Raw genomic sequence first — 25,777 nt, 5'->3', positions numbered from 1 at the left:
AAACGGTGCCACGGCAACGTTCCGGTTCCCGTAACTCGATTGAGATACCGATGCAAAGGAGAAGTGTGCGGATGCGGGTCATGCGATAAACGGTGGGGTGCTCCCGGTTACCGGATTCCCACGGGTTAGCGGCAAACGAAGAGGACCGAGCAAGTGACAACTCGGACACGGTGCAGACAACGGGTGCATCTCAAACATCGCAAGCATTCGTTCACGGACGTCGTCTCGGGGTTATACCTTCAGAGCGTGCAAAGGGGACGGCTCTCGTTCGTAGAGGGAAGTAGGCGTTCTCGCGACGGCGGTAGTGGAAGTAGTCGTTCACGTTCGTTCGGAGAGGTACTTGCACCTTCGGTCTTGACGAATCCGAGGGCTTCGGGGTCGACGGTAGTGGTACACGTTTCGTAGACGTTCGAGCCATATCGGTAGCGGTACTTGACGAATCCCGAAACGGACTTGGCGTCTTCACGCGTAGGGATACTTGGCGCCTTCACGCGTAGGGATACTTGGCGTTTCCGGTTCGGTGGTCGTTCGGGCGCCGTATGCCGTGGTACTTGGCGTGCAACCAAAGATGGACTCCGGGTGTCTGTGTTGACCTGGCCACGACAAAGGCAGCAAGGCCAACGGGGCAGCCAGCTCGTCGGGGTCCGATGTAGGGACGGGCAGAACAGGCGGCGATGGTGTGGCAGAGGACGGCGGCTCCGGCGATGGACTTGGCGGCGGGGACGACCGGACGAGATCCCGCCGGATCCGAGGCCAGGGCGGCGGTATGGGGAGGCGGACGAGCTCCAGGACGGCAGCGAGGTCGGGCGTCCAAGGCGGCGGGTTGCTCCGACGGCGTCGAACGGCGATGACGAGAAATGGTTTCGGGAGGAGCTCCTCTCCCTGGGTCGATGAGGAGAGCGAGGAGGCTCAGGCACAAGGCCTCCTGTTCGGCTGCTTCGGCCACGAGGACGAGGAGGCGGGCACGCATGATGGAGCTCGGGCGCGCGAGAGGCCCGGCGAGGACGCGGCTTGAGCTGCAGCCATCCATGGCGCGGCGGCAGAGGAGGTTCTGTGCTCCGGCGAGGTGGGACTCCAGCGAGGGGTGGAGGAGGATTGGGGTCGAGCCGCGGCTTCCCCTGGCGGCGCAGTCGGGAGGAGGACGAGGGGGATCGAGAGAGATGACGGCGCTGAGGGGAAGCACGAGGGAGAGATCGAGAGGAGGGGGGTCGGCTCCCTGGCGGCTAGGGTTAGAGGTTAGGTGCAGCTGGGCCTAGGTGGCCGCGGGGATGGCTGGGCCTGGTTGGCCGGCCCAGAGGAGAGGGAGGCTGCTGGGCTCTCCACTCCCTCTCTCATATAACTTTAGCAGAAAAGACCAAAAAAAGAGAGGAAAAAAAAGAAAGGTTTAGGAAAAGATTTTGGACAAGGGGATAATTTTCACGGACTCAGAAAAAAATGTTCACGGTCCGGGAAAATAGAAAAAGGTCAAGTTTGAAAGATTAAATTCAAATTCCTTTGAATTTAATTCAAAAGGTTTGATCTAGGATAGGTTTTTTCGAAGTGCCCAAAAATGTTGAGAAATTAGGTGGAGCTCCGGAAAATGATGAAAGGACATGTGGCAAAGTTAGAGGCCAAGAGTTGAAATAATAAAAGGCTTTGGGATTTTTGCAAGTGTGTTAAGGTAATTCCACATAATGGGAATATAATTTATATAGCTCCCTAAAATATTGGGAGAATAAGTTTTAAAGAGTAATCACCATAGTGAATATCCCTCGATTTAAATGGACCGAAGATCCATGCAATTTATTTAGTTGAGTTAAGAAAAAAAAATGACATGATGGCATGATGCAATGCACATGATGCAAAGATGAAAGCGATGAACCAAACAAATCACACGACGAAACCCGGAAACCCTGGAAGGCATCTGAAGCTCCGGTCTTGGGGCGTTACATCCCCGAACCGGCAGTTGCCATATCGCTCGCCTTCTCCGCCATGGCTCCGCCCCTGGCAGTAAGCAGCGTCGCCGACCCGCGTCGAGGATGCGCCGTCGCAATCCCAGCCGCCGTCGGACCCTCGCCACCCCCAGCAGAAAACCCTAACCCTAGCGCTGGAGCACGATCGCCCTGCGTTCGCCCCCAACCGCCTTAGCGCTTTCCCTGTGGTGGACCCCGTGCACGCCTCATAATACTTCTGAACCGTGACATAGTATCTGCTGTACAATTATACTTTTGTGTATACATTTCCTTCCTTTTAGTACACTGTAGTTAATTAAGATTTGGTGTGTACCTTTTAAATTGGCTCAACACTGAAACTAAATTAAAACCAAATCAGGTTTTTTTAGACAATAAAAACAAATCAGGTGCTAGTCAATCTAAGTTATCAAATTTTTGCCAACCCGGCGGCTCCAAACCAAATGGAGGCCCAACAATTTTGCTAAATTTCGGATAGGTACAATGGTTTTAATTCAGACGATAATAACTTCACCAACATTTTGGTCATGCCCTTGCTTTGGTCATGCCAAAATTTTGGTTGGGCTAATCGGGGCACAAACCAAACACACCCGTTAACCTTGACTGGAGTATTGTCAAAAAAAAAAAACCTTGAGTAGTTTATTGTCCAGAGCATGGAGAATTGACGAATGACGACCCCGTTGGAGCACCGGAATCGCCGTCAAATCTCATCCCGAGCAGTAGCAGGGGGCTGCCTCAATCCCCTCCGGCGGCGTGCCTCCATCCATCCCCTCCGGCCTCTCACCCCGACAGAACACCGGCGGCCGTAAGTTTCTTCCTCACCTACCTCTTTCGTAGTTAATTTCTTCCCGATTTTCCGGATCCGCGACGTCTTAGGCTTCTTCCTCCCTCGGATTTCCCCGTCACTCCTCGGATTGATTCCCCTGCAGTTCAAGTTCCGGCCGGTGTCGGAGACGAAACGGCCTATATTTAGATGGAGGAGAGGGCGGAGGAGATCTGAGCAAGCCGAGGTTGCGCGCGCGCGATGGGGAAAAAGCTACCCCCTTCTACTCCGGCCTCGTCATGGACGGAGACGGCGGGAAGGCGGCGCAAAGGCCCCTCCTTGGCCCCGCTCTCTGCCTGCAAGCGCCGGCGGACCCCTGAGGCAAGCGGCTGGGCTTCCCTCCCCACCGATGTAGTTCACCTCGTCACCAGCCGCCTGCTGGCCGACGACGTGGTGGACTACATCGTCTTCCGGGCCGTCTGCTCCGGCTGGCGCAGCTGCACGAGCGACGCGCGCGACCCCACCCTGCGCAAACCGGACCTCCTGCCGCGCGGCTGGGTCGCCCTCTGCGACGGCGACGGGGTACGCCCGGACGACGCCGGCGAGATCAGCTTCTTCCACACACAGACGGCCAGGCGCCTCCGCGTCCGCCTGCCGGAGCTCCGGCGCCACAGGATCGTCGGCTTCACCCAAGGACTGATCATTCTTCTGAACAAACGCACCACCGCCGTGCGGGTGCTGCATCCCTTCACACGGGTCGTGGTCGACCTCCCGTCCCTCGTCCCCGTGTTCCACGACGCCGTCAGGAACCGGAACTCTCTGCTTGACATGAATGCCGCGGTCTGCAGCGCGTCCACGACCTCCATTGCCGTGGTGGCCTGGTTCCTGTGGACGCGCGTGGTGATCGGCGCCGAGGCTGGCCGCCCAACTTGGGAGGTCCTCCACCGAGGGCTTTTCCTTAGGAGCATCCTGCCCTTCCAAGGAAGGCTTTACGCCACCGTCGCCATGGGTGGCTCAAGAGAGATCATGCAGCTGTACCCGAGATCACCACATCCTGTGCTTGCTCATGTTCCAAATGATTTCGGTAATCCGAGCCTATGCAACTACTTCCTCGTAGAGTCCGGTGGACAAGTGCTGCTTGCTGTCCACCATTTAACCGGGCAACATTGTGGCGTGGAGCCCTTACAGCAAAATGCCTATAGGCTATTTGCGTTGGACATCGACCGCGGTGAACTGATCCCAGTGAACTGCCTCGGTGGCCACGCGCTGTTCCTCAACAGGGATCGGTGCCTCTCTGTTTCGGCGAGGGACCTCCCATCTGTGAGCAGCAATTCCATTTACTTCTCTTTGCACCGTGACCCTGTTGTGGTGCACTCCATAAGGATAGGTTTCTCTGAGCGGCTAGCAGTGTCATGCCAAATACATGACGGGAAGGATAGGATCCGACCCTCCATGCGCCCTTTCACCATTGCCGACCATCTTCTAACCTACTGCCATCCTCATGAGTGGTAAGTCTGTTTTTTCTTAATTTTTCTTCTTTGCATCTATCATGTGTGATACTAACATTATGATTGTCTTCTCTTCCCCTATGAAGGACAAAAGGACTCATGTTTCATGAGTACCACTCTATACCTGAATCTTTCGAGGAATTGACGACGAACATCAAGGCAAAAAATTCTGAACTACGGATTCCTCGCATTGCGGTTCGTTGATTGGAAGGAAGAAACAGGGCCACAACACTTCACACTAGCCAGTGAATAATGCCAATAGACAGTCGACCCATAATTCCCTTGCTGGCTCAGTTGGGATCTATGTGTGGCTAGGTCAATTCGTTGGTGGCTCCCAACGCAACGTGCACGAATCTTTTGAATTTGGTTAGGCAGCAGTTTGTCTATGCTATGCATATAACGGTGGTTCATATCTGAGGTCTGGCAAATAGATTGGATCTGTCGAACATGGGCTCATTGCAACCTATAAGGATATAAACAATGTGATAATTATCGGATTCACTTCCCCTTTAATCTGCATGCTGTTTAGGATCAAATTGCATATGATGTTTGTACTTGAATGAGGCAACTTGCGATTAGCAGAATCCTACTAATGTCTCTGTTATCAGCATTTATGGCCTTATTTTGATGTTTTTAAACCATATACTCGTATGACTGAAGAGCCTTATTATCTTTTTCTGTATGTGAATAACAATGCTGAGTTGTGGAAACATATGCAGAAGGGCGAAAAATCTGGTGTTTGTTTGGATTCTTGAGACATCGGCATGTTTAACTATGATTATGTTCAAATATATCGGTTGTTAGGATAAGGAAAAAAAATCCAACCTCAACACAATCTAAAGGTGTGCTGTTCTCATGAAGAGTTGTTGTATTTTATCATGTAAAGTAGCTATTTATGTTGTAACCTGTAGCACAACTTGTCTTGGTTACTGACGGTGCTAAAGGAAAAATGTGATGATTAGAAGTTGTGTCCGTTGGTAACCTCTGAGAAATGTCTAATCCTTGTGGAAATTTTGTTGGAAAAATGTGATGTGAGGAGTACATATCTTTTGTTGGAAATTTTATCTCTTGTTAATACTTGCTAAAATATGCCCTTGTTCTTTTTTTTAGGAATGAACATATTCTAGTTAGAATTGGTGCCCAGCAATATGGCTAGTACCACACCACCCAAACCGAGAAAGAGACAGGTGCCCTCACAGCATCTCTAGCAGACCCCGCATAGCGGAAATGTAAAACGGAGTGCTCGGCCGGCGCAGGAATCAGATGTGTTTTTATCTGAATTTGACACATATGCCACATATTTAGAATTACTAATTAAATATAAGATAAAATTTCAATATTACAATACCACAATCATCCAAATTACAATAATTATTGAAATCACCGAAGCAAACTAAATAATTCAATACAAAACTTGTCCCGAATACAAATCACACATGAATTAACTGAAATGAATGCAAAAATGGAATGTGTTACCGCCCAGCCCTTTGCCAATAATGCTCAATGAGATCCTCCTGAAGCTGAAAGTGGGTGTTTGCATTTTCAATCTCCCGATAGGTCTGAAGAAATGCTCTAATGCGGTTAGGGTCTCTAACTGGTTTGACACGGCTACCAACATTGTCATAGAAGAACTCTAAATTCATGCCTCTCTCATCTTCAAGAATCATATTGTGAAGAATAACACAACATGTCATGATGTTTTCAAGGATCGCTTGTCCCAAAAAACGAGCAGGACGACGAACAATGGCAAACCTAGATTGCAAAACCCTGAATGCTCTTTCAATATTTTTTCGGGCTGCCTCTTGTACCCTTGCAAATTCACATTGTTTCCTAGTTTTGGGGTCTCTGATACTCTTAACAAATGTGCACCAACAAGGGTAGATACCATGTGCAAGATAGTACCCCTTTGTGTAGTCATGCCCATCGATAGTGTAGTTGCAAGCAGAAGCATCACCACTAGCAATCCTAGCAAACAAATGAGACAATTGCAACACATTGATATTATTGAGAGTACCCCGCATACCAAAAAAAGCAATGTCAAATCCATAAATCCTCGGATGATACGGCCTCTAGCACAATTGTTGCATCACGAGACTTGCCACAATACATTTCCTGCCATGCCTTCGGGCAGTTTTTCCAAGTTCAATGCATACAATCAATGCTTCCTAGCATGCCAGGCCAACCTCTTCTCTCACTTGATGCCATAAACTTTTTTATGTCTTCCTCGTCGGGTGCCCGAAGATATTCAGGACCACAGACACGGATGATCACTTTGGCAAACGTACGCACTGCCTCAATTGCAGTATCTTCACCAATGCAAAGGTACTCGTCGGCATAGTCATCCGGAATGCCGTATGCAATTACCCGCAGAGCTGTCGAGATTTTTTTTAATATGCACTGAATCCCTTCAAGCCCGCGGCATTTCTTCTTTGAGTAAAATACCGACAATTGGCCTCTCAAAAGCTTGCACTATTTTTACAAAGGGGGATCGACGCATTCGGTACCTTCTCCGGAAGAGGTGCGGCGGATATATTGGATTGTCCGCGAAGTAATCTTGCATCAACATCTCATTCCCGAGATGGCGATTTCAAGGAATGCAAAGACGGCCGACGGTCGATCCTCGCCGTCTCTTTCGGTTCTCATCTTCATTCTCCTTCACGGCGAGGGCCATCACCAACATCTGCTGTCGATGGTTCTCAAGCAGCGTCTCAACATCCGAGTCGTCCGAATCCTCAAGAAAAAACCTCCTGCGAGGGCTCAATTCCATCTAAATTCACAAATACGAAATCACATCCCAAAGCACAAGCACAAGTACTCACCGACGGCTCGGGGCGGTGGCTCTGTGGCGGTCGATCCCGGGGCGGCGACGGCGACTAAGGGCGGCTCGTGGCGGTGGCTCTGCGGCAGTCGATCCCGGGGCGGCGACGGTGACTAGAGGCGGCTCGGCTCAGCGAATCAGGGGAGCCGGTGAAGCAGCTAGGTGGAACAGGGTGAGGGGTGCCCCCGCGGCATGATTCCGTCCGCAGATATGGCCGGAATTGCCGGCAGCCGACGGGGGGAACCAATGGCGGGCGGCTGCGGAAGGGGCTGGGGAATGGGCGCGCGGGCTGAAATGTCCCTCTCGCCAACCGCTTTCTGGAATACAGGGCACCGTCGGGTCGACGGGGAAACCTGCGTTTGCGAGTTGGAGATGGGATTTTACCGCGCCCCTCAAATTTGTTTACGTGTCCAACGACAGTGTTTGATCGGACAGCATTTTTCGCGCGGACCCATATTTTAACGGTTATTTTACGGGTCGGGGCATTATACATGGTCTGGTATAGATGCTCTGAAGCCAAATTGGGCTGGAGTATGCACAACCCGCAAAGTCGTATTGTTCAGTTCCGCCTCCTACCGGTAATAATCTTACCATTCCATATCTGCTTTAAGATTCGATCAAAAAAAAGCACCTTTTTTTTTTGCTATACAAACTGAATATCCAGTCTAATACAGCTACTATCCCACTCCATTTGTCAGGCATTAATGTTACAGCTCACTCTCTTTTCTCAGACACACACGCATGCATGTCTTTTCGCTCTTCATTGTAAACAAATCCATGGACTCTTTTCATCTTGACAAGTTAAACACATTTATATATTTTAAAATTTAAGTTCGTTTTTGAAATAATTTATATATTTGAACTCCTGACGCCAAGACCTTTAGAAGTTAACTAATATTGGATATATATCAAACACGTGTAATGTGCAATTGATTATTCCAAACTATGAAACAATTTATTTGAAAACAATTAAATAGTTTTTGAGTAATGTGCAATTGAAATATATGTTTTCTGTGAAACAAGCGAGCGAAAAGTGAAAAGTAGGTTTTGAATTGTGAAATGTGCAATTGATATATTATTCTTGCGAAAGAAGACAGTGAAAAGTGAAATGTTAGTTCTGAATTGTGAAATAGTAAGCACAGAAGCTGAAATACATTGTTCACATTTTCAAATAACCAGTTTCACAATCGTATATTATAATTTCATTTTCTGTACTTATTGTTTCATAATTCTGAAATATGTTATTAACTTGTTTCAGTTTTTTCAAGTGAAATATGTTAGTTCCACATACGAAATGTGAAATGTTGAAATTTAAATGTGCTTGAAATGTATCCAAGATCGGTCTAGTTTTAAAGGTATTGGGGTCAAGAGTTCAAATATATAAATTATTTCAAATACAAAATTATGGTTTAAAAGATAAGAATGTTTTCAGTTTGCTACTCCCTCCATCCCATAATATAAGAACGTTTTTCAAGCTAACATACCTTGAAAAACGTTCTTATATTACGGAACAGAGGGAGTAAGATGTAATAAAGTCTATGGATTTGTTTGCAAGGGAGACAGAAGAGGTTGATGTATGCACGTCCCTGTGTGACAAAAAGTAGTACTCCAGACCCGTTAGACTGACAAAAGTAGTACTGTGTTGGTGGACCACCTACTGAAATACCAATATTTCATAAACTATGGAAACTTTGTATACAACACAATATTTAATACGGTACAAGGTGTCACTAGTTAATTGGCTCGCCAGTCGCCGGTACATAGCTGAACCACGCAATTTTACTTTTGGATACGCAACCTTAAAAGCGCTATTTGTTCCAACTTCAATTGGATTCCAATCACCCTGGATTCACTTCAGTGGCATAAGATTCTGTTTGTTTCAATTCTGATTGGTGTCAAATCACCTGTAGATAAGCTTCAGTGGTGAACCTGATTCTGATTCTATGAATAAGCTTCACCACCGAAGGCCCCATTTGTTTTAGCTTTAGAGACCAGATTCAACTTTGCCATGCCTGTGAAGCTGAATCTGGAATTTGAAACAAAAACTATTTCAAATCAGCTTTGCCAATGAAACCAACATTGCTAGTGAAACTGAGAGGCTGTTTGGTTCCCGGCCATCGGTTGCCACGCCAAACGTGTGGCGAGCCACAACCTCCTAGGCGTGCGTTTGATTTTCTACTGAAGTTTGGCTCGCCACAATCTATACGGGCTTCTGCAGCAGAATTTTTTTGCCTAAGTTGCGGCGCTCGTTTTGCTCGCCACAGTTTCTGCGGCGCGCCACAGGTGTGGCCAACGCCTAACCTTAGTCATGGCAAATTAAGTCCCAAACCAAACAGGCCCTGAATCTAGACTCTAAAATAACACATCTTCAAGATGGTTTGTTCCATTGGAAATGTTTATTATGAGCCGGCTCTTATTGTCAGTGTGCTCGGATTAGCACAAATATGAGCTAGGCTAACCTTTTCTTTTTGATAGCTAGATTTTTTGGAATAAAAAAGATGGTGTATTTGGATTTGATCTAAGAAGTATGTGGCCAATGATTTGGATGCTTGTAGAAGTTGCTTCCACAGTTGGGCTTGCTACGTAAAACAACCCACATAGCCTAGTTAATCACAACACTCCACAAAATCTCTAAAAATAGCTGCCCTCAAGAAGAAATGAAGAAGAGTTGTTCGACAACGATCCTTATCTATCAATTCATGAAATTGGAGTTTGATGTTGTGTTGTAAACGAAATCTTCAGAGAAATGGAAGACATGTAGAGTATAGATTAGTTAGAATGTTGGGCCCTGGTAGCAGGATCGGTTTTTCTTAAGTGTTCATCCAACACCAATACTCAAAGTAACCACACATATCACAATAAGTGTTAGGCATGATCACACGTTACCAATCCCTTACATCTCTCCCGCCTGAGGTGGACTACTTGCGCACATGAGAGGGATCACAAAAAACACAAAGACCGATAAACGAAAATCATCTCGATAGTATTGTAATAGACTAATAGTTACAACAAGATGAATTATTATCTTTATGCTGATCTCCGAGTGAAAGTATGAATAGAGATTACAAATATCTAATCTCACAAGAAACACAAAGATCGATAAACAGAAATCATTTCGGTAGTATTGTAATAGTTATAGTCCATCTTGTTGATGGAGGAACAATAATTCTAAGGGTACGGATTTGTTATGCGTTGGTTACGGACCCCCGCCCCCTACCAGCTAATTCTCTCGGACCCCTGAGTTTCACTAGGTGACCCCATACCTCCCTCCATTCCAATAAGATGTGCTCCACGCCAGTCCGTATGATGAATTCCCGTAAAAAAGGCATATAGCTCTAGCATTGCTCATGGATGAATCCGGATATATCTAAGTGAAGCAACTCCCCTTGAATCTCTTCTCCCCTCTTCTCCTTCAGTTTCATGGTAGATGTGATTGTTGATTGTGTTGCCCCCTTCATGAAAGAGGTGAGTTTTGAAGTGATGAAGGCGAGGCCAGTGCGCATGAGCGATTGCGCTCATAACAGTGCTCAGGTTGTGTTCTATTTACCTCTCTTTTTAAATAGAAAAGTTGTTCGTCTCCTCTTATAATCCTTAATCTTGAGTTTGATCTCCTTAAAATTCCTAAAAACTTACGATCATAGCCAACAACCAAGTTTCTCCATTTTGTTTTACAAATATGAAATAAACTAAGACCGAAAGCTGGCGACAATCCTAGTAGAACAATCGTCGCGCCCCTTGTCGAGCCCGCCGCAGAAACCTAGCATGACCCGTATATAGCCGCACTGTCACCCTCCGCCGCAGCAGCACTCACCGATGCTTGCTCCACAACCCAGTGAAATGTGTAACCGTTTATTTGGAAATATACAATTGAAATATATTTTTTATGAAACAAGCCAGTGAAAGTTGAAATGTAGGCTCTGAATTGTGAAATAGTAACCACGGAAAGTGAAATTCTAAGGTATCATTGTGAAATTGATTATTTGGAAATACGAAGCAATTTATTTCAAAAGAGCGAAACTGGTTATTTGAGAAATTTACAATTGAAATAGATGTTATTTTTTTGAAACAGCCAGTGGAAAGTGAAATGTTGGTTTTGAATTGTGAAATAGTAAGCACATAAAGTGAATTATAATGTATCATTATGAAATTGATTATTCAAAACTATGAAACAATTTATTTGAAAACAATGAAATAGGTTTTGAGTAATGTGCAATTGAAATATATGTTTTTTGTGAAACAAGCGAGCGAAAAGTGAAAAGCAGGTTTTGAATGGTGAAATGTGCAATTGATATATTATTCTTGCGAAAGAAGACAGTGAAAAGTGAAATGTTAGTTCTAAATTGTGAAATAGTAAGCATGGTGAAAACATTGATCATATTTTCAAATAATCAGTTTCACAATTGTATATTATAATTTTATTTTCTGTGCTTATTATTTCATAATTCTGAAATATGTTATTAACTTGTTTCAGATTTTTCAAGTGAAATATGTTAGTTCCACATACGAAATGTGAAATGTGCTTGAAATGTATCCAAGATTAGTCTGGTTTTAAAGGTATTGACGTCAAGAGTTCAAATATATAAAATATTTCAAATACGAAATTATGGTTTAAAAGATAAGAATGTTTTTAGTTTGCTAACATGTAATAAAGTCTATAGATTTGTTTGCAAGGGAGAGAGAAGAGGTTAATGTATGCACGTCCCTATCTGACAAAAAGTAGTACTCCAGACCTGTTAGACTGACCAAAGTAGTACTTTGTTGGTGGACCACCTACTAAAATACCAATATTTCATAAACAGTGGAAACTTTGCATACAACACAATATTTATATAGTATTTAATACGGTACGAGGTGTCACTAGTTAATTGGCTGGCCAGTCGCCGGTACATTGCGGAACCGCAATTTTACTTTTGGATGCGCAACCTTAAAAGCCCTATTTGTTCCAACTTCAATTGGATTCCAATCACCCTGGATTCACTTCAGTGGCATAAGATTATGTTTGTTTCAACTTTGATTGTTGTCAAATCACCTGTAGATAAGCTTCAGCGGTGAACCTGATTCTGATTCTATGAATCAGCTTTACCACCGAAGGCCCCATTTGTTTTAGCTTTAGAGACCAGATTCAACTTTGCCTTGCCTGTGAAGCTGAATCTGAGATTTGAAACAAAAACTATTTGAAATCAGCTTTGCCAATGAAGCCAACATTGCTAATGAAACTGAATCTAGACTCTGAAACAAACAACCATCTGGTTTATTTTAGCTCCATGAGTAGCATCTAATATTCATTTGAAAAGACCGTGGCAACCCACGGGCGTTCTACTAATACTGATAGTTGGAATCAAGAGATCAGTCAATACCAATTTTCCGTAGCCTCGACAACATCCTCACATTGGCCTTCTCCTGCATCCAATTCCTCTACACCATGCAACCCCCCCACCCGGCTAGCCTCTCTACCCCGTCCGCCTCGCGTGGTCGTTTAAAACTCTAAAACAACACATCTTCAATATGGTTTGTTCCATTGGAAATGTTTAATATGAGCCGGCTCTTATTGTCAGTGTGCTCGGATTAGCACAAATATGAGCTAGGCTAACCTTTTCTTTTTGATAGCTGGTTTTTTGGAATAAAAAAGATGGCGCGTTTGGATTTGATCTAAGAAGTAGATGGTCAATGATTCGGATGCTTGTAGAAGTTGCTTCCACAGTTGGGCTTGCTACGTAAAACAACCAACATAGCCCAGTTAATCACAACACTACACAAAATCTCTGAAAATAGCTGCCCTGCAGAAGAAATGAAGAAGAGCTGTTTGACATCGATCCTTATCTATCAATTCATGATATTGGAGTTTGATGTTGTGTTGTAAACGAAATCTTCAGAGAAATGGAAGACATGTAGAGTATAGATTAGTTAGAATGTTGGGCCCTGGTAGCAAGAACGGTTTTGCTTAAGTGTTCATCCAACACCAATACTCAAAGTAACCGCACATATTACAATAAGTGTTAGGCACGATCACACGTTACCAATCCCCTACATCTCTCCTGCCTGAGGTGGACTACTCGCGCACATGAGAGGGATCACAAAAAACACAAAGATCGATAAACGGAAATCATCTCGATAGTATTGTAATAGTTACAACAAGATGAATTATTATCTTTATCCCGATCTCCGAGTCAAAGTATGACTAGAAATTACAAATATCTAATCTCACAAGAAACACAAAGATGGATAAACGGAAATCATTTCGATAGTATTGTAATAGTTATAGTCCATCTTGTTGATGGGGGAACAATAATTCTGAAGCTACGGATTTGTTATGCGTTGGTTACGGACCCTCGCCCCCTACCAGCTAATTCTCTCGGACCCCTGAGTTTCACGAGGTGACCCAATACCTCCCTCCATTCCAATAAGATGTGCTCCACGCTGGTTCGTATGATGAATTCCCGTAAAAAAGGTATGTAGCTCTAGCATTGCTCATGGAGGAATCCGGATGGATCTAAGTGAAGCAACTCCCCTTGAATCTCCTCTCCCCTCTTCTCCTTCAGTTTCATGGTAGATGTGATTGTTGATTGTGTTGCCCCCTTCACAAAAGAGGTGAGTTTTGAAGTGATGAAGGCGATGCTAGTGGGTATGAGCGATTGCGCTCATAACAGTGCTCGGCTTGTGTTCCATTTACCTCCCTTTTTAAATAGGAAAATTGTTCGTCTCCTCTTATAATCCTTAATCTTGAGTTTGATTTCCTTAAAATGCCTAAAAACTTGCGATCATAGCCAACAACCAAGTTTCTCCGAATTTTTACAAATATGAAATAAACTGAGACCGAAAGCTGGTGAAAATCCTAATGGAACATTCGTTGCGCCCCTTGCCGAGCCTGCCGCAGAAACCTAGCATAACCCGTATATAGCCGCACCGTCACCCTCCGCTGCAGCAGCACTCACCGACGCCTGCTCCACAACCCATCCATGGCCGCCCTCCGCAGCGCCGTCGTCCTCCATAGTTGTCAGCCGCCGCCGCCACAATCGGTAGGGTTGGGAGCGAGATGCCAGTTCTGCTTTCTTTTTCCCGTGCTATACAACAACGACATTGGTGTCCATATCTCAAAGAACCGGCCGCTCATTTTAGAGAATTGAACGGTTGAGGGTAACGGGAAGTGGCGAAAGTTTCATAAAAGGGCATGAAAATTAGACCTAGTGTTAGATAAGGAAGAAAACATTTTCCCAAATGCCAATTAGGAGATTGTGAATTAATAACAGCTCAAAAAAGATTGAGGATTAATAATTAATTCTCAGTCGGTTGTTCCTTTAAATGCATCTAGCCAAGAATGTAGTGTGACTCGTTTAGCCTTGATGGATCAAACATTTCCAAAATTGGCTGCCAAATTCTTCACGGTATTATGGATGAACTCGAAATTAAACTCCACCTCCGTTTAAAGAAACGCCGTCTGCCCACCCCACCCTTCCATTCCGTCTACCTGCTCCACGCTCCTCCGCCACGGCACGCCACTAAACCCAAATCCCTAAGCTAAACCCTCGTAAAATCGAAGGTGGGAGAAGGGGGGAGAGGAACGGGAGGCGGCGGCGGCGAGGTGATCGAGGAGAGGCCCATGGATCGTCAGGGGAACGGGGATCCGGGGAACGACGAGTCGGCGACGGCGTCCTGGGAGGTGGGCGGGGGCTCCGAGGCCGGGGCGGAGGTGACGGGGGTTACCAGGGGCTCCGAGCCTGAGGCGGAGGGGGTCCGGGGTGGCGTCCTGGCGGGGGTGACCGCGGGCCCGGTGGGTGGAGGCTCCAAGGCCCAGGCGGAGAGGGTCGTGGCGGAGGCGTCTTCCAAGGCGGGCGGGGGCTCCGTGGCCGGGGCGGAGGTTGAGGGGTCCTCTGCTAGCTTCGTGGCGGAGGGGATGGGGGTACCTCTGGTCCTGACGGCGGCGGAGATGGCCGCTCAGGGCTTCGACATCGGCGTCGACATCGTGCTGGCAACCATGGAGGAGGAGGAGGATGTGGATCCGGACGCCGAAGCAGAGTTCGACGCGATGATGCTGGCCACCGACAACCTCCGATTTGCTCAAAATTCGCGCCAGGTAGTAATGTTATGCCATTGCTCTGTTTCCTACTCTGCTCATGTTGAGATTGGGAGTGGGACTGGGACTGGGACTGGAATGGAAATTTATGACGAGGCCTGTCGGCTACGGGTCAAGTTCATCCAGAATCCGCTTAAGGTGCGTGCGTACTGCATGCGGAACTAAAATTAGCGTGTCACCCGCATATATATGCGCATGGGAGGTGGTTAGGCTGGATATGGTGGGACAGCAATCCCAGGTTGAGGAGCCAACGATTCATTTGCGGTGATCCCGTTGTTAGTTTGAGATGGTTGGTGAGAACCTCTGCAACCGCTTTGACAGGGCAGTTTTGGAGTGAGATCGGCCTACAATTGGCCACAACTTACTGCACTTGTTTGGACAGTTGCTGGGCAATTTTTTGGGGCTCTAGATGATGGCCCATTCCTATGCATTTATCCATCTGTGGATGATTTTGTCTTGTCAACTTATGTTGAACTAATGTCAAACCCAAAAGTTTATGTCGAACCAATCATGCTTTTGCTCTTTGATGCTGTCAACGTCTACTATTTAATATGAAAAATTTCATGCTTTAGTCTGGTTTTACTTGAGTTTTCATGTACTTATAGATGATTGCAAATATGTCTTTGCCTTGCTCTTGTTATAGTTCAATGCTGCTAACTGTTTTCTCGAATATACACAAATGTCTGTGGCTTGTGCGGACGGCTGCATGGTCGTGTCCAAGCATTTGTTTGAACGTACTTCTCCATTTGAATAATGTGGTGTTTGATGCAGGTACCCCCTGCTGATACCTTCCAGCCTGTAAATGAAAATGAGGTAAATGTGGATCCGGTCGCCGAGGCAGAGTTCGACGCGATGATTCTGGCCGCCAACAACTTCCGATTTGCTCAACAGATGCGCCAGGTAGTAATGTTAATTTGCCAGTATTGCTCTGTTTCCTACTTTGCTCGTGTTGAAATTGGGAGTGGGAGTGGGAATGGAACCTTCTTGTGGAAATTTATGACGAGGCCTGTCGGCTGCGGGTGAAGTTCATCCAGATTCCGCTTAAGGTGCGTGCGTACTGCATGCGAAACCAAAATTAGCGTGTCACCCGCATATATATGTGCATGGGAGGTCGGCAGGCTGGATATGGTGGGACAGCAATCCCAGGTTGAGGAACTAACGATCATTTGCGGTGATCCCGTTGTTAGTTTGAGATGGCTGGTGAGAACCTCTGCAACCGCTTTGACAGGGCAGTTTTGGAGTGAGATCAGCCTACAATTGGCCAGAACTTACTGCACTTGTTTGGACAATTGCTAGGCAAACTTTTGGGGCTCTAGATGATAGCCCATTGCTATGCATTTATCCATCTGTGGATGATTTTGTCTTGTCAACTTATGTTGAGCTAATGTCGAACCAATCATGCTTTTGCTCTTTGATGCTGTGAACCTCTACTATTTAATATGAAAAATTTCATGCTTTAGTTTGGTTTTACTTGAGTTTTCATGTACTTATAGATGATTGCAAATATGTCTACGCCTTGCCCTTGTTATAGTTCAATGCTGCCAACTGGTTTCTCGAATATACACAAATGTTGACAAAATAACACCTGAAATGCTGCTAATGGTACGAAATACTCAAAATTCGAGGTGCCCAGAAAATTTTGAGACGATTCCAGTAAATCAGATATGCACAAGTCTGGGAAATTCCAGACAATTTGGCTAAATTCTTTGGGATTTTCTCTTGGAGCATACTCCTCTTCCAAAATCTACAGAGCTCATCTTTCAGCACCTTCGGGCTTCTTCGTTTTACCTCTTGGCTCTGGAATTCCTAGTCTTCCCCTAAGCTCAAAGGCTTTGCCTGTATTGCCTTCTCCTAAACGATAGGCTCAAACACCAAGGACATGCTTCAATGTCGTGTATTCCTCCTAGGGGATCTGGTTTATATTCTTTGGACAACCGGTGCTTTGGAAACGAGAGACCATCTTTTCTGGTACTGTAGCTTCAGCACCAACTGTTGCCACCCTCGTCTTCCCCTGCTGTCCATGGAAGAATTAATTGAAACGCCAAAGTTTTTTTACAGCATATGCCCCTGTTGGGCTTTTTGGTTTTTAAATTTCAAGAGGGATCTCTTCCTTCTTGCTTACAGAATGAAGGAGGAGCTTCCACCGCTCTTAGTGCTTGGTTATATTAGCTTGAGGCTGGAGCTCTAGTGCCAAGCCTGCTTTTGTGCTTTGTGTTTTGTATAGCCCCTTCTCATTCTTATCCATGTAAATATTCCCCCCTTGTATATTTTTTCTCTTATTAATATTTTTCTATTGTTGGGGCCTACACTACAGTTTCCGTTCAAAAATGTACTTGTTGAGCTTTTGTTCTAACTACTTTGACCATGGTCATCTGGACCAGTTAATGTTAGCTTTCAGTTAAGTGTATGGCTTGTGCGGACGGCTGCATGGTCGTGTCCAAGTATTTGCTTGAACATACTTCTCCATTTGAATAATGTGGTGTTTGATGCAGGTACCCTCTGCTGATACCTTCCAGCCTGAAAACGAAAATGAGGTAAATGAGGAGGTTTACCCTTCCGTAATTGTGCGAATGAAGGATCTAAGCAAAATCTGTATTTATTTTTCTACTCCCTCCATAAAGAAATATAAGAGCGTTTAGATCACTACTTTAGTGATCTAAACGCTCTTATATTTGTTTACAGAGGGAGTAGTTCTTTTCATTCTTGGGATTGCTTCTTTTCGTGTTAATAACTTATTGCAATCTGCTTGTCTCTAGGATGAAAGGGTTCCCACCAATCAACCCAATCCTGAGAATGACACTTTATATGGATCTTCCATATCTCAGCAGATTCAAAATGATACTTTACATGGTTCTTCAATACCTCAGGGGGGTGATAGTAATACATTACATGGATCTTCCATTCCTCAGGGGGGTGATAATGATCCTGGATCTGCAACTTGGTTCAAGCTTAAGGTCCCAAGTGCGTTCCAAGGTATTACAAATCTGATATATTTTCCATAAAAATATCAGCGTACACATTTTTATATCTTGGGCATGCATGTTACTCTATGTTCTCTTCTTTCCGGTGCTATGAGTAATAGTTTGAGTATAGCCACTTCTAACTGGATCATGGCACAAAACACAATTGTTTCAGAATGTCGAATTATGTTGATACATCTACTAACTAGTTTGAACCTTTAGGTCTCACTGTGTTATGGCGCTGCTAGAAGGAGGGCGCGAGAGGGCCGGCCGGGGGCCTTTTGCCCACGGGCAGGCAAGATGGAAGGGATTTTCTTCTTAATTCTTGCTTGATTAGATTGATACATCCCCTCTCTTTATATAGAGAGATTTACTTGACTCCCAAGCAAGGCTTACTTGACCCCTAAGAAAGCGACCCTTATCTCTAATTAACCCTAAGACTAACGGGCTATATTGCCAGCCCAGGCCATTAGGCCCATTACGTACTCTAACACTACACCCCACCTGGACATGCAGCTTGTCCTCAAGCTGCAGCCTAGCCAACTTATAACCATGACTTGACGCAACACAAACCTAACACCTAAAAACAAGCCTTTTACATCTCGGCTTGTTTTATTATTCAACCTGAAATGGACTGGGATGCTTTATTTTGGACCTCTTAACAAAAAAAGTGGACACCATCCGCACGTCGAACATGCACGTGTACACCCACCTGGATCCCATGGACACCATCTAGACAAAAGGAGTGCATGTGTATGGCCACCTGGAAGTGGTTGCAAGAGCGACCAGCGGAGGCGCCCTTGCGGCGGCCGGCGGCGGAATGCAGTGGTGCTATGCGGTCCTGTCGGTGACAACATGCCTTCTCCCTGCCGGACGGCTGTTGGTCGGCACCGCACATAGAGGAGTGGAGGGCTGTCGATGAAGAATGGCGAGGAGGGGTGCGCCTCCCCAACCGCCGATGTCACAAACTTTGAGGGCGCTGTCCGTGGGGAAAACAGCATGCCCAAGATCCTCGACGCAGCGGACGTGATCGAGGTTCTTTGCGCAGCGAAGCGCAACTGGGAGGAGCGGCAGCTGCAGACCACACATCTCCCGCACACGCCGACGCGCTAGGAGGCGGCGCGCAGCAGCCTGCAGCCTCACCGCCGCCGACACATGGCGGGTAGTGATCCAAGCTGGAAGCGGTGACGGCGACGGCGGGAACTTGATCTGCTGGATGGGGACGCCCTGGGGAAGCGGTGATGGCGACGGCGGGGACTTGATCTGGTGGATCGGGACTCCCGTCGGCGCGGTCGATGCGGGGCAGGAGCTGACCGGCAATGGCTGCTGCAGTTGCAGCGGCTGCTGCGGCGAAGCGCCGGGCGCGGAGGAGGTCGCCAGGAGCGGTGGCGGTGGTGGCGGTGGATGGCAGCTGCTGCAGCGGCCCGGTGAGCGCGGCGGAGGGCACCTGGTGCGGCACACTACAAGAAAACTGTTAATTCATGACGGATTTCCGGTGACGTTATAAAAATCCATCACAGTCGATGACGATTTTCCCTCGTCCGTCATAGAAACCGTCATCGATCAGCAAGATGCGAATGTGCCCAGAAACCCTACAAAGCCCATATGGCCTTTGTTCTTTTCTAGAGGCCATATATTTTAGGTTTTAATAAAAATGCAATCATGACATGATCCCAAAACCTCTTGGGTGAAGAGAATAGTGCGTGACAACTATGGTACCAGCCTGACTAAAGGATCACTTGAACGTTTTTCTTTTGGTAATGCACCTACACTCCAAAATTTTAGTAAAAGAATTGAACGATTCGTGCACCTCTCACATACTTGCATAGTTCAATACCAGTTAGTCAAAAAATCATGGTGTAACAGATTGCGGACATAGAACTTTGCACTCGTACACATCAAATAGATTGCGGACATAAAATATGTGGCTCCAAAAATTAATTCATGTTTACTCACAAAAATATGAATATAATTTGTTAATTTCATCTATATAGGTATCAACATATGGTGTAACCTATTCTCTAAACCATCTTGGCCGGCGAGGAAAAGCTCATAAAACGAGTTGTAGGACTTAGCTTTGTTTTTAACGCTGTCTCTCCAAACCGTCACGGCCTGCCGCTGCTTTTTTTTTAGAAATCAACTGCCCTGCCGATGTGGCGATCCAGTGTGAGGGAAAACTCGTGTTGTGATTGGGTGAGCAGAGCGTCCCACGGATCGCAGATCTGAACCGTCTGCTACTCTGAGATCCGACCGCTAGCAAACCTCCCCTCTTTCTCGTCTGATCTTCAGCCCACCCACGCGCAATATCCGGCGCTGACCCCCCACGCCGCCAGAACTCGAACGGCAGCACCCTCCCCGGCCGCACCACCCACCTCCTTCCTCTCATGTCGCCAGCTCGCCGAACCCACCTCCTCCGGCTCCTCCCCGTTGTGCGCAAATCCTCCCACTCCGACGCCTACCCACCATGCCCATCCACCCCTCAACCGGCCGCGCCCCCTGCACTCCCTTCTCCGGTCAGATCCCGCCGAGATCCGCGAGTCCATGGCAACCCTGGGTGGATCACGGAGCGGCCACGGGCGTCCTACCTCCCTACACGCTTACACCACCACCACCCCCTTCCCTCACCTCTAGCCTCTCCTGCCCCTTTCTCTCCCAACCGGCCAGATCGTGGCAGGTCGTTGATGCAAATCATGAATCTCATTGATGCAGGTCATGGCCATGTTGCTGCAGGGAGAGGGCGACCCTGTCGTGGGCGTGCCGAACCGCGGGGGCTGCACAGAGCCGCTACCGGGCCCATGCCGCTGGGGGCTGCGCTGTGCTGGGGCGCTGCCGCCCCTTCGGGCCCGCATCCGTCGCCTGCGTCGTCCTCACCATCGACTTCTCCGTTGACTGCTGCTATGTGCCGCTCGCCCCACCAAGTCCCCCTTCCTCTCTACTTTGGATTTTTCGAGGCTGTCTTAACTTTTGTCGACGCGCAGGCAATCTCCAGCATGAGTTGAGGCAAGATATTTGCGGATAATGTTCTGCCTCCGATGACGCCGGCGTGGTTGGCCGGATCTGCGTACAGAAATGCACGGGAATAACCCCCGATTGTCGTCCGGTGAGAGCTGAGCGGGGCGGTGGTGGTTGCAGAGTTTTTCCTTTTTGTTTATCATCGCTGTGGCTGCAGAGTTTTTTTTGACTGCAACGCTGTGGCTGCAGAGTTAGTATAGGAGTTAGTATAGGGTGTTTTTAGTTTTCAGTTTCTTTTGTTTTTCTAGTCTTTGACTGATCTATTGTACTGAAATATCTGTAATTTTAAGTTTTATATGTGTAACTTTTTCCTGCTGTGTTTATATTTTTTTCCTTCTATGTAATCGTTGAGACTAAAACTAGTGGGCCTTGTACAGTCCTAAAATTTAATGGGCCAAAATTGCAATTGGGTTGATTACTACATGGGCGTTAGTTTTGCATGGAGCTAAATTTTAGTGGCTCAAAATTCGTGTTGGGCCGATCACTTCATGAGCTGCCACATCGGATCCATGTCAAATGCTGATGTGGCATGCACGTTAACGCTGTTATGTGCATATTAGTTAAGTGCCACCCATGACGGTCAAGAACCGTCATGGTCCATGACGGTTTTGGATGATCCGTCAAGGAGTGTGCATTGAACAAATTATGACGCGATATACATGACGGATTTTAAATCTGTCACACATAGCCTTCCATGATAATTTTGCATAGGTCGATGACGGATTCAATCCGTCATGGATTAACAGAATTCTTGTAGTGGCAGCTGCTATGGCAGTCAGGACGGGGCGGTGGTGGCGGTGGATGGCAGTTGCAGCGGCTGCTGCAGCAGCCCGGCGAGCGCGGCGGAGGCCGCCTGGTGCGGCGGCTGCCACGGTAGCCAGGACGGGGAGGTGGATGCCAGCTGCAGCGGCTGCTGCAGCAGCCCGGCGAGCGCGGCGGGGGCCGCATGGTGCAGCGGCAGCCACGGCGGCGCAGTGGCGGTGATGGGCGGCGTAGCCGGGTGCGGCTCGTAGGACTCGGCCAAGAACAGGTGGATCTCCTGGACCGCCTGTGTTAGGTCCCGCAGCACCCCGGACACCTCCGGGGTGAGGACGACGGGGGCGGGCGCGACGGAGGATCCCGGCGCGGGCAAGAGCGGGGCGACGGTCGTGGTGGTCACCGGAGGCGACGAGGTGACCGGCAGCGGAAGAGATGGGTTGGGCGGCGGTGAAGACATGATCAAATCGAAGCTAGCTGATACCAAATTGTTATGGCGCTGCTAGAAGGAGGGCGCGAGAGGGCCAGCCGGGGGCCTTTTGCCCACGGGCAGGCAAGATGGAAGGGATTTCCTTCTTAATTCTTGCTTGATTAGATTGATACATCTCCTCTCTTTATATAGAGAGGTTTACTTGACTCTCAAGCAAGGCTTACTTGATCCCTAAGAAAGCGACCCTTATCTCTAATTAATCCTAAGACTAACGGGCTATACTGCCAGCCCAGGCCATTAGGCCCACACTGCCCTAGAAAATTCCGAGGCTCACGGGTTTGCAATTGCAAATGATCTCAGAGAAAGTTTGAACAGCAATCAGGGATGGGCAACTGAAAATCAAATCTTAGGGCTTCTGCAGAATCGTCAAATCTTTCAGCTACTGGGAAATGAAGTTACTGCTATAAATAATCTTGCTCAAGGTGTTGTTGCCGTTGTACCTCAAAGCAGTGTGGATACATTTCCGATAACTCCTGAATACACCTCATCTCGAAGGATACTAAAAGAGCATGGTCCGTCTAAGTTAAAGTATGGAACATTTTGAACACATTTTTTGTCTCTTGTCATTTTGCTTGTGGTATGAAATTTCCAGTGACCATCTTGGTTATCATATAGGTCTCCGGCGTTATCATAAACAAATTTTTCATCAAAGGAAATTTATGGAGTAGAAGGCGTTACACAATTGATAACACATGCCATGTGTTTGAATGGCCTGCCAGACCAGTGGAAAATGAGGTAATTGTTGCAGACACCTTTTGCTTTTACATTGTGTTTCTTTTGGTTCCTCCAAATTAATTGATAATGCAATGCACTAATACATCCTGCTTGCCAAATAGCTCATGTGTTGAGCCAGTCTTCTTTTGTGCTTTGAGCTTCTCATCCCTCCACCTTGCAGGCCTAAAATATAATTGTTTTTTATGAAGCTTTACACACGTGTCCAAATGGTGTATGCTCATATTATTAGGCACAGTCCCGACTCCCGAGCTGATAGTATGTTGGGTGACATAGGCAGTAGTATGTGCATTGGTGAACAGAAAAAGAAAGGCTAGATGATGGCTTATCTATCTAGTAATTAACAAGCCACTAGAAGCAGAGAGAGAGAGAGAGGCCTTCGCTGATCACGTCTTTGCAGAAGCTTGCAAGTAGTTCTCACATAGTAGTATCGACTTAGAAACCATTCATTTTTATTTTCATTTGGAACATCTTCTGTTGGTACGACTATAGTGTACGATAGAAGATTTTTAGATACGACGGTGAAGATGTGAAGTTGTTTTACTGGAATCTGGATGGGGCAGAGCCAGGGGGTGGACAGGATCTGTACCGCAAAGTAAGGATGCAAATGGCCTACTTGCACGCACGTCCGAGGTGGATCACAGCAGCGTGTTTGACAGCTTGATTGGACGCCACGCCACACGTGGGTTATGATTGGTTTAGAGCGTTTGCCAAATATATTGTACTATCTTGAATGATACATCTACTACAAGAACATGCATGTGGCTTAATAATAATACGTTGGCATCCATGATCTCCAGAGATGTAACTCTTGTTTTTTCGTATATATGCCAACCGCTGAAGCCGCCGTTGTCTCTGCAGATACAGGCAGTACCCCCAAGGACTAGAGCAAGGACTACTGAAGAGTTGATCGCCTCCAACGCAGCTGTGGTTGCATCGCATGGCAGAGTGCTCGAGTCTAACGCTGCTGTGGTGGAGTCAAACAACAGGCTGACGGCTGCCATCTATCAGCTCATCTCCCGCCTCGGCGAATCCAGCACCAATAGGCCATGAAGTGGGGCAAGGAAGGTTGGTTAGATTAGTTAGACAGAGGCGCTGTGCTGCTTGCAAACGTTGGGTCGTATGGTCGAATGCCTGCTGAATTGTTTCTAATGCCTGCTTGCAGACTTTGGGCCCTATCGAATGCCTGCCGAATTGTTTGTAGTTCAAGTTTTGCCACGATGATAGATATCCCAGCTGGATGACAGGAGATAGGTGGGTTTACTTTTTGCTGGTATTGCTGAGAATGGTTCTTCTGTTGGTGGTTCCATTGAGAAACTAACCAGCTGTGCGAATTGCAAAAACTACTTGGTTAGAGCAAGTACAATCTTATCTGTTACATAGTGAGTGAATGCATCTTTCATTTCGAATTCTCCAAGATAGTGCAGCATTCAAAGGGTGTTCAATGCGAATGAGAAAACAGAGTATCTACGTCCAACAAAAAATAGTTGGTTCCTATCATGTCCCAAACCATGTGGGAGGCAAACATCACCAGCAAGCGCACTGGGAACGTATTGGATCGCGTCTATAGTCGTTGCCCGCAGTTCCCATCTCAAACAGATCATGGTGCTTTTTTCTTTTTCTTTGAGATTATCAGGGAGGCGCTACGCTCCCCAGTTCCATTGCATTAATGAAACCACAGAAACATGCAGCGTTCCAAGGTTCAGAGAAAGCTGAAAGAAAGTAAAAGAAAATGCACACCACCATATAAATAGGCACACTTCTTAACTACAAAGGCAATTCGCTTTTCATTGGGGCACTACAGCGAAGCACACTGAATCCAATCGCACGAAACCTCATTATAAAGTCAAATGCACTGCATTCAGCATAAATTTGCCATGCCACCATAAACACACGGCAGGTGTGGTCAGCCCTTCATGTTGATGAGTATTTGAATGATGTTGACTGGAAGAGGAGAAAGAAGGAAAGGAACTTGCCATGCTACTATAAATGATGCGCAAGCGAATACATTAGCTAACCAAACACTGTAAGTACTCAAAGAGTCAGAGTCGTACCGCAGGCAGAGGTGCAGTGGACCTAAGGCGCTTACAAATCAATTTGATGAGCTCCCATTTAGCCTTACAAATCAATACGGTCGGCAGGATTGCAGGTTTGAAGTCCCTCCCGTTTACTGAAGCAAGGAAACCTTCAGGAATTTGCTCTGTTTAGCTTCAGCAATTCCAAAGGGCAGCGATCGTAAGATCGCCAAAGAAATTTTGAGACAAATAATTCAAAGATGCTATTGTCTTTTCTTTGGCTACCAAATAGATGAATTCCTCGGAGATTTTAAGCATAGATCACTATATATCTTCTTTTTTAGGCAAGCATATCTCTTTTCTAAAAGCTGGTTTATGTTTTTTCACCTGGAAAACTGCATCAAACAAAGAAATGAAATCGACAGTCTCTTCTAAATATCTGTGTTCGAAGTGTGTGATCGATACTGCTCGACCAGCTTGGGAAAGAGAGATCCTTCAATTTCCATGAGCCTTGTAGGTTTGTCATACTCCACTACTTTCCCTGGAAATTTTCATACATAACTCATTTCTACGGGAAATATCCATGATCAATTTGGTGCCCTCAATGAAAAAAAAATTACATTTCTTATAACTTGCCAGCAGGAGCAGGGGCGGAGCCAGGATTTGAGCATGAGGGGGGCCAGGAACTCAACGGCTGGATAAG

At 46.6% G+C, this 25,777-nt stretch overlaps 2 protein-coding genes across 8 annotated transcripts; both read left to right on the top strand.

Annotated features, from left to right (window-relative positions):
- The first annotated feature begins 2,567 nt into the window (after nt 1-2,567).
- On the top strand, nt 2,568-4,830 carry LOC125521950. Its single transcript, XM_048687020.1, has 3 exons — nt 2,568-2,754; nt 2,879-4,220; nt 4,307-4,830. The coding sequence occupies exons 2-3, from the start codon at nt 2,974-2,976 to the stop codon at nt 4,422-4,424; spliced, it is 1,365 nt and encodes a 454-aa protein (XP_048542977.1). The 5' UTR covers nt 2,568-2,754; nt 2,879-2,973; the 3' UTR covers nt 4,425-4,830.
- Nucleotides 4,831-14,493: 9,663 nt separating this feature from the next.
- LOC125524518 lies at nt 14,494-24,430 on the top strand. 7 transcript variants are annotated; one of them, XR_007290796.1, is made up of 7 exons: nt 14,494-15,109; nt 15,881-16,009; nt 17,602-17,643; nt 17,866-18,082; nt 22,678-23,062; nt 23,921-24,127; nt 24,225-24,430. XR_007290796.1 is itself a non-coding variant. In XM_048689563.1 (6 exons), the coding sequence occupies exons 1-6, from the start codon at nt 14,636-14,638 to the stop codon at nt 21,061-21,063; spliced, it is 1,068 nt and encodes a 355-aa protein (XP_048545520.1). In that variant the 5' UTR covers nt 14,494-14,635; the 3' UTR covers nt 21,064-21,413. The 7 variants fall into 7 exon arrangements, 5 of the variants coding, with proteins under 5 accessions (XP_048545520.1, XP_048545522.1, XP_048545519.1 ...); XR_007290795.1 differs by having other exon boundaries at nt 23,921-24,430; XM_048689563.1 differs by lacking the exons at nt 22,678-23,062; nt 23,921-24,127; nt 24,225-24,430 and adding exons at nt 20,779-20,968; nt 21,048-21,413.
- Nucleotides 24,431-25,777: the final 1,347 nt, after the last annotated feature.

This window comes from Triticum urartu, chromosome 7 (assembly GCF_003073215.2).
Source record: "Triticum urartu cultivar G1812 chromosome 7, Tu2.1, whole genome shotgun sequence".
NCBI lineage: Eukaryota > Viridiplantae > Streptophyta > Magnoliopsida > Poales > Poaceae > Triticum > Triticum urartu.
The sequence above is the reverse complement of the archived record's forward strand: the minus strand, read 5'-3'. Positions and strand labels throughout refer to the sequence as shown.

What these genes read in the sequence shown, in the direction of transcription:
- LOC125524518 (XM_048689560.1), top strand. Translation starts at nt 14,636, where the DNA reads ATGGATCGTCAGGGGAACGGGGATCCGGGGAACGACGAGTCGGCGACG. An exon ending in TTGCTCAACAGATGCGCCAG is followed by an intron (nt 16,010 to 17,601) that starts GTAGTAATGTTA and finishes TGTTTGATGCAG; the next exon opens with GTACCCTCTGCTGATACCTT. An exon ending in GGTCCCAAGTGCGTTCCAAG is followed by an intron (nt 18,083 to 20,778) that starts GTATTACAAATC and finishes TCATTGATGCAG; the next exon opens with GTCATGGCCATGTTGCTGCA.
- LOC125521950 (XM_048687020.1), top strand. Translation starts at nt 2,974, where the DNA reads ATGGGGAAAAAGCTACCCCCTTCTACTCCGGCCTCGTCATGGACGGAG. An exon ending in TACTGCCATCCTCATGAGTG is followed by an intron (nt 4,221 to 4,306) that starts GTAAGTCTGTTT and finishes TCCCCTATGAAG; the next exon opens with GACAAAAGGACTCATGTTTC.